Source organism: Bombina bombina, chromosome 6 (assembly GCF_027579735.1).
Source record: "Bombina bombina isolate aBomBom1 chromosome 6, aBomBom1.pri, whole genome shotgun sequence".
In the NCBI taxonomy this organism is placed as follows: domain Eukaryota; kingdom Metazoa; phylum Chordata; class Amphibia; order Anura; family Bombinatoridae; genus Bombina; species Bombina bombina.
The window spans coordinates 1093870021-1093882423 of NC_069504.1; the positions used below are offsets into that span (position 1 = coordinate 1093870021).

The 12403-nt window shown below is 36.3% G+C and overlaps 1 protein-coding gene across 3 annotated transcripts in view; it reads right to left on the minus strand.

Annotated features, from left to right (window-relative positions):
* Nucleotides 1-4352: 4352 nt before the first annotated feature.
* WNT7B (Wnt family member 7B) overlaps nucleotides 4353-12403 on the minus strand; it is a 246008-nt gene continuing 237957 nt past the window's right edge. For all 3 annotated transcript variants that reach the window (XM_053719011.1, XM_053719009.1, XM_053719010.1), the window contains one exon: nucleotides 4353-5457. In XM_053719011.1, the coding sequence (XP_053574986.1) occupies nucleotides 4978-5457 (480 nt within the window). In that variant the 3' untranslated portion in view covers nucleotides 4353-4977. The remainder of the gene's footprint in view (nucleotides 5458-12403) is intronic.

The window sequence follows — 12403 nt, forward strand, 5'->3', positions numbered from 1 at the left end:
CTGTTAGAAATGGAAGTGCAGAACACTGTTATATTGCACACAGCCATTGGCTGCTCACTCTAGTGACCTATATATAACTGTCTCTAATTGGCCACAGCAGAGAAGGTGACCTTACAACATGGCAGCTCCCATTGTTTTAAAGACTCTAAACTTTACACTTATTTTGTAAATATTTAAACAGCCAAATAAACTTTTAAAAAAACATCTACATGTTATTCTCAGACTAATCTTTTCTTTGAGTGCATCATTCTATCTAGCATTTATTTTGTGTTTAATATCCCTTTGGCTCTGACAATAGTGGGCTTCCTGTTAAAAGGGAAAGTGCAGACCCCAGTTTTAACACTGCAATATTCCATACAGTCTTTTTTTGCACACTCTAGTGACATATTTATAACTGTTACTAACTGACCTAAAAATACTCTCACAAAAAATGGTTTAAAAAAGGAAAGAATATCAAGAAAAGGTTCAAGACAAAAAATAAAATAAAAAGATGAAGGCTGAACATGGGCATTCACATCAGATTTCCAGTGTAGTGGGAAGAAATTATCATCATAATCAACAAAATCAACTGTGTTAATTCATTTTGGGAGAGAGAGCTGCACAGTCTACTTGGCCAATTCTCTTTTATATCATTAAGCTTAGTGTCTAGTCGACCGAATATTCTCCATTTTTGTAATCAACTATATTATATCTAAAAGTCATGTTAGCTTTCATTTGGAAAAATGTTTTCTACTCATTTTTATTAGAGGCCTCACAGATGTATGGGTTTAGATATTGTTGAGATACACTGTTCTCTACCTTGTGCATGATTGGTTAAAAAAAAATGACTCTGACTACAGGTTAGCTAGAGTGTCAAGTCATTTGAGATTCGAGATTGTCTTATTATAGTGGTCTCTCAGGTGCATTGGTTTATTTCTGGGTGAGATACAGGCATAGTTTCATCCCATATTTCTTAACGGATGTGTAAGATGTTAGAACACTGCCATATTCACCTTAATATAATGTCCTCTTTTCCATTGAGGGGGCCACATGCCCCTCAATGATGCGAGAAAGAATAATCTGAATAATGAAAGTTTAATTTTGACTTTAGTGTCCCTTTAAGAGTTCTTTATTGCCTATCTGCAGGACATGAGCTATAGCTATCCCTTCCTGAGGACAACACATGATGCTGACACTATACAGTATGTGCAGTCTTAAAAATACATCTGTGATACACTCTCTTACTTTCTCCATTATATCAAATCCACGGCTATTCTATCATGTTTTTTTTTTTTTGTTTGTTTGTTTTTAACAAAGTATCTAAAGAACGGGGCTCATCTTCATAACTCTGTTGTGTTCATTGTGCATTGACTTAGGACAGAGTTTAAAAAGTTCTTGTTACATAATAGCTTAAAACAAATAAGACTGCCCAGTGCTTGATTGCTAACCTGGCAGTAGCACGGTGAATAAGTTTACACATAGTGAACCATTTAGATCTGTTGTCAAACTGATGTTGAGATCTATATTGTCAATATAATCTTATCATTAAATACAACTGATATTTTGAATGTGAAAAACAATTGCTTGTATCCCCCCCCCTTATTTATTGAATAAAATGGTTATATATTTATGAAAAAGAAAACCATTAACAAAAATGAGCACACACCTGAATAAAATAATTTATTTGAGTCAGGTATTTTTTTTTATTATTTTGCTAAAACTGTCCCAGTAAAGCATCTGGGTAATCTCAATTAACAGACGGGTCTAAAGGTTTAACCAGTTACAAATGGTCTTTAAGATAATTAGCATCTTTAAACAGCATTCAGAGGAATACATTTTGTTGTTGGGTAGGAAAGCTGCGTAACTGGCAAGCCTTTTTTTCTTAATTGGAAGCATTTTTTTTTTTCTCAATTAAAAAATAAATAAATTTTAAAAATGTTGACCATTTTTGTTACAATTAAGCAACAAAGAAAAAAAAAACATTTATGGAAAATAGTCAGGTAAGTTTTACCGTATTTTATTCTTTGAAGCCTATTCATCACAAAAGAATGAATTCTGAGACACATGAATGTTGGTGGTTTCAACATTTCTCTTATTTTTGAAAAGTTCACAAGCTTTCCAATAATGAAGTGAGACAAAATAAAATATGATAAATATACAATAAAAATGTATTAGAAAATGTATTAGCTATTTAACAGTGTGATTACTTTTAAATATCCAAAATATTAATCAAACTGTAGATCTAGTCAGTATATTACAAGATGCTTTAATGACTGGGCTCTGTGGAATAAAATATTTTCTTAGTAAACCTCATTGAAAAGTTACAGAAATACAGCATTTTGCATCATGTGTTCATATAAGTTGAGATTTGAACAATAAAGTTTTTTTCTTATTTTTTTTCCCCCATTTATTTTTTTGCATAAAAACTAGTAATCTGAAGTCCAATAAAGGTTTTGTTTCTTTTCTTTTTTTCTTGTTTTGTTGTTACTTTGCATCACATGCAGATATTGCTCCTGCCATTCCAACATTTGTGTAGTTAAAAAGGGACAGTCAAGTCCAAAAAAAAAACTTTCATGTTTCAAATAGGGCATGTAATTTTAAACAACTTTCCTATTTACTTTTATCACCAATCTTGCTTTGTTCTCTTTGTATTCTTAGTTGGAAGTTAAACCTAGTAAGGCTCATATGATAATTTCTAAGCCCTTGAAGGCCGCCTCTTATCACATGCTTTTTTATTTGCTTTTCACAACAGGGGAGAGCTAGTTCATGCAAACCATATAGATAACATTGTGATCATGCCCGTGGATTGTGACAGACACTGCACTAATTGGCTAAAATGAAAGTCAATAGATAATAAATAGAATGTCATGTGATCAGGGGGCTGTCAGAAGAGACTTATAAACAAGGTAATCATAGAGGTAAAAGTATATTAATATAACTGTTGGTTATGCAAAACTGGGGGATGGGTAATAAAGAGATTATCTATCTTTTAAAACAACATAAATTCTGGTGTTGACTGTCCCTTTAAGTGCCTTGTTTTTCTCAATCAGATAAAAGCTGTGCAATCAATATAATATTCTATGTCCTGATAGGCTGCAGAAAACTCTTGGAAACAATGTGTAATATTTTAGCAGACTTTTTGCAGTGTGTGATAAAAAGGAACATATTTGTATTATTTTTTTTCTCTGTTTTTGTGAACTGGGTGTTTTTTAAAATTTAATTAGGCATATGATAGAAAATATTCATAATGGAAATTTGTCCCCTGGTTTTTTTGTTTTTTGTTTTTTTCTTTCTTTCCTTCCTTTCTTTTCTTTCTTCTTCGAGTAATTGATTAGTTTCACAAAGGGTTCTAAAAAGATTTTTTTTCCTACTTTCCTTCTTATTAGACTAAAAAGCACTCATTTTTAATGCAAAAAAACCCTTTCATATATATGATAGGAATTAGAAGTATTACTGAAAACATTTCTGCTCTCCAAAAAACTACATATTAAAAAAATAAACAGCACCAAATTTATCATAGAAAAAAATCCACAGATTTTCCAATGACTGATACATATTTTGCTACATTTGCAGCAGAAAGAAATAGAAACTTGTTCTCCAGCCTTAAAGGGACAGTATACTATAAAATTGTTTTTCCCTTAATGTGTTTCCAATTACTTTTTTACCAGCTGCAGAGTATAAAATGTATGAGATTTGCTGTGTATATGAATGAGCTGATTTTGTGTTTTGAAGCCACAACCTAATAAAATGGGCTGAGCTTGTAGGTATAATCAGATCTCATTACTTTATCACATTGTGTACATATACATGCTTCTTTATCTTATATCTGTCCATAAACCAATCACCAATAGTTGGAGAGAACAATGGAAAGTTAACATTTTATTACCTTATCTCTTCTAAAACCCACTGGGAGCGTAATTTATTCTACTGGCTGTGTTTAGACAGCTTGGCCTTGAGGCCAAACACTTTCAGGATGGGTGGGGATACCACAGGCTAAATAAACTATTTAATATGCCAATATAAGGGTAATGGAAATACTTGTAAACAATTTAATACACTCTAGCAGGTAAAGTGGATCATTGGGAACAAATTAAAGGGGAGACATTTTTGAGTAAACTGTCCCTTTAAGCATGGTATGTGAGATCTGAGATAGAACTGTGTTTGTGATTGAAAGAACTAAAAAAAAAAAACTATGTATGTATTGCTTCAGTTAGGAGAGTCGAAATAGCTTTATAATTCTGAAAGTTCAATATAATATTTCTGTTGTAATATAAAAGAAACACATTATATATATATATATATATATATATATATATATATATATATATATATATATATATATATATATACACACATATATATAAATATAAAATATATAAAAGTTTAGGCCCATTTATCGCAAGAGCTCAGTAGCACTGAAATAGTTAGAAATAACCATATACAAGATAAGTCAGACATCTACAGTATACATTTACATTTAGTACAGAATTAAGATACAAGCTACCCGTTAGTGCTCAGAATTTGTTCATACTATTAAAACATAAATAATAATAATTATTTTTTAATGTCCATTAAAATAGTTCCAGTGTAACTGGTAAATATAAACTGAACTTATTTCTTTTAACCAATAATTGAGTTTGTATTTTCATTTTGGTCCCTCCTTGGCAGTCCTTTAAGTTCCTTTATAAAAAAAATGTTGCTTTGTTCCATTATTTAAAAATATCTGGTCAGCTTCGGTGATATGCGTAAGTTAAAATATCTATGTTACCGATATTTGTGTTTATGCAAGAAACACGAAAGGAAGCCAATTCTTTAACCCTCTCAATGCTTGTAGGGTTTCAGTGTTCCTTGCATACCACATGACAGCAAACAATGAAAACGCCCCTTGTTGGCCTTGAAGGAGATTGTAATTTTCTCCACCTAAGAAAATTAAGTAGTGTGCAAAATGACGCTACAGTTGTCCAGTCGTGTTTTGTTACAGGTGAGCACCGGTGCACGTTATTTGCACGTAAACACTTCTGTCCTTTCGCTACAGGTGTTGCATTTCACAAAGCAGCACCAATGGAATTTACAGTTGCACTGCCACACCTTGGTGTATTGGTGAGTGTTGTAACCTCTCCCACAACACATCAGGTCACAACCATCTGTGTGGGGAGAAGTGCGGTTACAAAGCCGCCCCTGCGTCCCCACGCTGCCAGTTGTGCTATCCTCCTCACAGTAGTTGGGTGAACGTTCTATATATACCAGGTCAGTTTCCATTGGCTTCTGGTAGATCTTAACTTTTTTAACCCTGAGGAAAGTAGGTTGCCTTAGACGGTTGGCTCTTACTACCTCGACGTGAACAGCATCATTGTATTTTTCCTTTAAAATATATCCAATTTCACGAAATTTAGGCAAGGTGGTCCAGCATGTCTTTGTAGTACAGGAACCGGAGACCCCATGACATTTACACTCCAATTTCATTCGTTCTTCTAGTACCTATAAAAGAAGATCACAAAATGTAAGCACATATATGCTTATATATTTTAATTTTAAAGGGGCATGTAATTCAAAACCTATAAAAATATACATAATAATAAAAAAAACTTTTTAAATTTAAATATATATATCTATCTCAACAACACATAAAATGTTTCATTATTGCAAGTAAAACATTATTGCAAAATACATTAATTATTTATTTTGCAGCCTTTTGTTGTAAAATACATCTAAAATATGTGTTCGTTTCACTTTCTCCCATGAAGGCTTGGGTTAATTAATACTTTAAGACAATTTATGCAAGCTTTTGTTTACTTTTCCCTACCTCCCTAAGCTTTTATGGTGTCACATGCTTTTAAAAGGTGGATTGTCAGTTTTGCATCAACAATCATGGTAGGCAAATCATTCTTTGCAATAGTAACCAAGTTGAATTAGTGCTAAACCTCCTTAAGAGAATGCAAGAGGGCAGGCTACCCCCGTCTGCACATGAGCAAACAGAGTTTGTGCTCTATCTGAATATTAGTTTGTGATTGGTTAGCAGGGGTTCTTTTGTTCTGGAGGACAGGGAAATCAGTGAAAAGAATAAACATAAAACAATATACTCATTTGACAAAATAAAGCTGCAGTTATCATTGTAAAATGTTACTTATATATAAAGCGTTCCAATTCTCTTCTATTATGAAATGTGCTTCATTCTCTTGGTATGTTATGTTAAAGAAGCAGCAATGCACTACTGGGAGCTAGCTGAACACACTGGATGAGCCAATGACAATAGACAAATATGTGCAACCACTTATCAGCAGCCAACTCCCAGTAGTGCATTGTTGCTACTGAGCCTACCTAGCTAAGCTTTTCAACAAAAATACAGATAACAGAAATAAATTGGTATGTTTTTTTTGTTTGTTTTTTTAACATCCTTTCTGAATCATGAAAGACATTTTTGGGGGTTTATGTCTCTTTAATCCTGTGAAATGCAGGACCCTGACAATGCTCAACACAGTGATTTTTTGATTAATAAAATAGCTTATTTATATATGTCCTCACTTGACTGTGGCAAAGAAGCTAAACCTAAATGAGGGTTTACAGAGGGTTTTTACCTGGTCTGCAAAAACTGTGCACATTTTGCTAATAAAATTACAGTTTTAAATGCATTTAAATATGTATCAGATATTTTGCAATGTACTACTCATTTTCTTTTATGCACTAAACAAATATGAAACAATATAAAATAAAGCTTTATACATTTGAATTGAATTCAGCTTTATCAGTTGTATATGTATATAAATGCTCATTGGTTGATAGGCACTTCCTGTTAATGTTCATTGGTTCAAATGTACTTCCTGCTAATACTCACTCATCATTTGTATAATGTAACTATTAGCCAATGAACATTAGTAGGAATTGCACAGCGGATACCAATATATTAGTTTACATTTAAACAGTTTTTACTGCATATTTTCTTCAGACAAACATGGCTACATGTTTAAATGCTATTTATTCTTATGGCTAATAAAACATGTTTGAGTACAGTGTCCCTTTAAATCACATAAAAGAAAAACAAGATTATTACCTCCCTTTTATAAGTGTCCACAACTAGATGGTTATACAGTAATAAGATATTTGCATTGTTCTGCAGCAACGAGAAAACAAAATCTATGCATGGCTATTTTTTTTAATTTTTACATTTTACTTTATATATGTTAAAAATAAAAGCAGTTACCATTTTCATGTCATACATATTGCAGCTGTTTTTAAACTTTTGATAAATGACAATGCTTATTATAAAACCCAAACTGAAATGACAAATTTGAATATAACCCAAACTGCAAGTCTGTGAAAATACGCAGCCCCTGTTTGTGATTAGATATGCACCTTTTTCTAGAGTCACTTTGCTGGTGCAGATTGATTTCTTTAGTAGTAAAGTGATATGTCCTTGGGTTTGGCAGACTTTTAATTTGCATTCCTCACAAAATGATGCTCTTTGAAGAATATCAATACCAAGCCTGGGGTATTCTGTGAAGCTTTTTAGGACAAAGTTTCTGTAATATTCCCACCTCTGGCCTTGATCCAAAGGATACATAGTTAAGCAAGTTTGCTAGCTACTGCCAGTGAGAGTCTGATTAAAGATTGAAAAATCATTAGCTTGTGAGAGCCTCTTTTTCTACCGATCTATTAATCACGTGTCAGGACTTCACATGTAGCCTTGAATAGCTGAGAGTTCCACAAGGCAAATTCCCTTTCTGTCCTCTCAGCCTGGGGCTACCGCAGTGCACATACTTTGTGACCAATTTTAACTCCGTACAGCCAAAGCCCCAGAAAAGAGGCCCCAGAACGAAAGAATGAGGATTTGCCTAAAGTCTGCAAAAGCCCAAGCTTAGTTCTTATCTATGTGAAGAAAATTGTTTTGTTCGCTAGACCTAAATTACAGGCTGCGAAATGTAGGTTTAAAGGACATTAGATTAGTTGTATCTTTGTTTTATCTAAAAGAGGGATATTTGCAATGTCTTAGTGTTTTTTTTTGTTTTAACCCCTTGACATACAGGCTACATCAGCTGTCTTTTTTCTTTGAAGGGGTTAAATAGCATGGCCACGTTAGACCCCGATGGCTCTAGGAGTGAGTAAATAAACCCTAAGAGGGACATAAGAACCAAAATGTGTCTTTCATGATTCAGATAGATCACTGGTTTTCAAACCTGCTCTCAGGCCTCCCCAACAGGCCAGGTTTTCAGGATTACCTTGGGTGAGAGCAGGTAAAATAACCATGGTTACTGATATCCTCAAAGACAGGTTTGAAAACCAGTGAGAGAGAGCACATCATTTTACACAACTTTCTAATTTACTTCTATTATCATTATTTTTTCTCTTGGTTCATTTAGTTGAATAGCAGGGATGTAAGCTCAGGAGTGTGTACGTGTCTGGAGCACTATATGGCAGCGGTTTTGCAATAATGCTATCCATTTGCAAGACCACTAGAGGGCAGCACTATTTCCTGCTATGATTCACAAAAGAACATTTTTGGGTTTCATATCACTTTAGGGACCTGCAATGTACAGGGCACCTCTGTGTCATTAAGGGGTTAAAAAGAGTTGTGTCTCTTGACTACCAACAGAGGGTTTACATTGGTGGTTTACATTTTTTTTGTCTGGCCGCTAGATTTAAAATGACAGACTAAAAAGATAATAACTTTCAGCCATCTACAAAGGCGTCACAATTGTGTTTTTACCCTGATCACATTACAGCAGCAGAAGTTCATTTCATTTCACTTTGAATTTGATTGGATCTGTTAAACATTTATTTTCACTCAGCTCACAATGAAGTCATTAAACGTACAGTAAAGTCAAAATTAAACATAAATGGATCAGATAGAACATGACATTTTAAGCAACTTTCCAATTTACTTTTTTGTATGAATTTTGTTTAGGTCTCTTGGTATCCTTTTCTCAATGAATACGTCATCCTAATGTTCCTTAATAAAATCCCAACGGTTTCAATAACATTTGTATGCCGATGACACCTAAATCTAGCTCTCTGCACCACATCTATCCCCTTCCTTGATAACTTGTGTCACTGTCGTTCTAATATTTCATCCTGCATGTCCTCTCACTACCTTAAGCTAAATCTCTCCAAAACTGTTTCTTATTTCCCCCCTTCTTCCAAAATCTCTATCTCCCAACTTTCTATAACTGTTGTCCCCACATGCCTAATGTCTTGGGTCACACTTGACATAACTTTTCTTTCACTCCTCACATACAGACTTTGGCCAATTCCTATTGTTTTTACCTTAAAACATTTCTAAAATGTGCCACTTCCTCACACAAGACACAACTAAGATTTTAATTCACTCCGTCATCATTTCCCGCCTTGACTATTGCAATTCCATCCTCTCTGGTCTCCCTATCTGGCATCTATCTCCTTTACAAACAATAATGAATGCCCCTGACAAGCTGATCTTCCTTACACTCCTAATCTGCTGCACCTCTCTGCCAATTCCTTCACTGGATTCCTCTAGCTTACACAATAAATTACAAAATCCTAACTATGACATTCAAGCCTCTCCATAACACTGCTCCCCCCCTATATCTCAGACCTTGTCTCCAGATACTCTTCCTCCTGTCTCCTTGGCTCTACTCACAACCTCCTTCCACCTCCTCTCTGGTTACCTCTTCATATTTCCGTCTACAAGACTTCGCCAGATTGGCCCCTAGTGGCACTCTCTGCCTCGTTCCGCAAGACTCTCCCCTAGTTTTCTAGGATGCATACAATATACGCTAACCTTTTCTTGTCTGAGCTTCTCTCCTCCTTTTGTCATCCTCTTGAACCCCCTTAGTTTGTAAGTCTATGAACCCAGCTGTCTTTGTAGATCACCTTTATGAGAGCTGATTTACAAGAGTGCAACTCTTGGCAGAGTCCTCTACCCATTTGTCTCCCATAAATATGAGACCTTTGTTAACCCCTTAACGACCGAGGACGTGCAGGGTACGTCCTAAAAAAAAAGGCAGTTAACGCCTGAGGACGTACCCTGCACGTCCTCGGTGTGGAAAGCAGCTGGAAGCGATCCTGCTCGCTTCCAGCTGCTTTCCGGTTATTGCAGTGATGCCTCGATATGGAGGCATCCTGCAATAACTCTAGATGGCCATCCGATGCAGAGAGAGCCACTCCGTGGCCCTCTCTGCACCGGACATCGATGGCCGGTATCGTTGGTGGGTGGGAGCCGACTTGGGAGGCGGGTGGGCGGCCATCGATGGGCCGGGTAATGTAGAGAGGGGCGGGATCGGGGGCAGGGCCGATGGGGGCGCGCACGGGCGCGCGCGTGCACGGGGGGGGCGGCGGGCGGGCGCGTGCACGGGGCGGGAGCGGGTGGGAACGCTACACTACAGAAAATCAAAGTGTGAAAAGTTTGAGAAAAGGGTATTTTAATTTAAAAAATATATAAATCGAATGTTTCTTGGAGGGGGTGGGGGGTTGGTCTTTGGTGGGGCAGGGAGCTACACTACAGAAAAGGGGAAAAAATGAAAAAATATAAGCAATTTTATTTTAAACTGGGTACTGGCAGACAGCTGCCAGTACCCAAGATGGCGGCCATTAAGACAGAGGGGGAGAGTTAGAGAGCTGTTTGGTGGGGGATCAGTCAGGTTGGGGGCTAAAGGGGGGTCCTACAGAGCAGCATATGTAAATATGCCTTTTCTTTTTTAAAAAAAAAGCCCAAATATAGCTTTTATTTTAGTACTGGCAGAGTTTCTGCCAGTACTTAAGATGGCGGGGACAATTGTGGGGTGGGGGAGGGAAGAGAGCTGTTTGGGAGGGATCAGGGGGTCTGATGTTTCAGGTGGGAGGCTAAGCTCTACACTAAAGCTAAAATTAACCCTGCAAGCTCCCTACAAGCTACCTAATTAACCCCTTCACTGCTAGCCATAATACGTGTGATGCGCATTTAGCGGCCTAAGTACCAAAAAGCAACGCCAAAGCCATATGTGTCTGCTATTTCTGAACAAAGGGGATCACAGAGAAAAATTTACAACCATTTATGCCATAATTGCACAAGCTGTTTGTAAATAATTTCAGTGAGAAACAAAAAGTTTGTGAAAAAGGGAACTTTTTTTTTTATTTGATCGCATTTGGCGGTGAAATGGTGGCATGTAATATACTAAAATGGGCCTAGATCAATACTTTGGGTTGTCTGCTACACTAGACTAAAGCTAAAATTAACCCTACAAGCTCCCTACAAGCTCCCTAATTAACCCCTGCACTGCTGGGCATAATACACGTGTGGTGCGCAGCGGCATTTAGCGGCCTTCTAATTACCAAAAAGCAATGCCAAAGCCATATATGTCTGCTATTTTTTTTTTTTTTTTTTTTTTTATTGAGGTTGTGCGAAAATAATACAACACAAGAGGAGGAACATATCCTAAGACAAACATATAAAATACAGTATAATGATTCTGCATACATAGAGATAGGTTACATTCTCATCACATGTAACACCAAGCGAAAGACTGGAACCTCAGTTATTTTTACATACAATGATTAGAGAACATAGTAGGATATGTAGGTACGATGTAAGATATAAAACATAATATAGTATCCTAAAATAGACTGGTAGGTAATATTTCAACCAATAGCTGCCATGGAGGCACCATTCCTTTGCTAAAATAATATACTATGATATGTAGGTACGATATAATAATTATAGTGCGGCATGGGCAAGATAAGCCGCGTAGTTAGTTCTCCCAGATTGGGAGGTTTATTATGGGGGGTGGGGAGGGGGGGAGGTGGGAATTTAAATATAATAGAAAATTGAGTTGTGCGTGTATTAATTTCTAGAAGTTCAGGAGTTGTAATAAGAATACTAAAGTAAAGCCAGCTTTATTTGTGAGTAGTTATACGCCTCCAAACTCCCAATGATAGTTAAGGGCTTGCACCTAGTTAAAATAGTTGGAAAGAGGGTTTTGCTGCCCCGGTCGCTGGCAGCCCAACCCCCTTGGGTTAATATCAATGGTACTAGCTCAAAAGTCTAACATGGGAATGGGATGAGAGATTGAATCCAATGATCTATATACTGCGAGGGTCAATATATAAAGAAGACAGATTGGGTATATAGAATCAATACTCTGCTGGCTAAGATCAATGATCAGTGCTGAAACAATAAACACGTTTAGCACAAAGCTGGACCGCAAAGATAAAATATAAAATATAATATATAATAGGGGGGTCCTAAGTCTAAGAGCCAATTATGGATACCTTTACAAAATGTTTCCTCTAAGACATGTGGTTATACTGCAACTATGGGCGTAACAAAAGGATAAGGGCTTTTGACAAGCAGGGTCTTCAGTCACGTGGGGTATGGGCCTCCGCCTAGACCTAGCGGTGATTACACTGCTATATGGATGATGGAGATGTAACAAACATGCAGATAAAGATATGAAAAGCATGAGAAGCCCAACCTCAC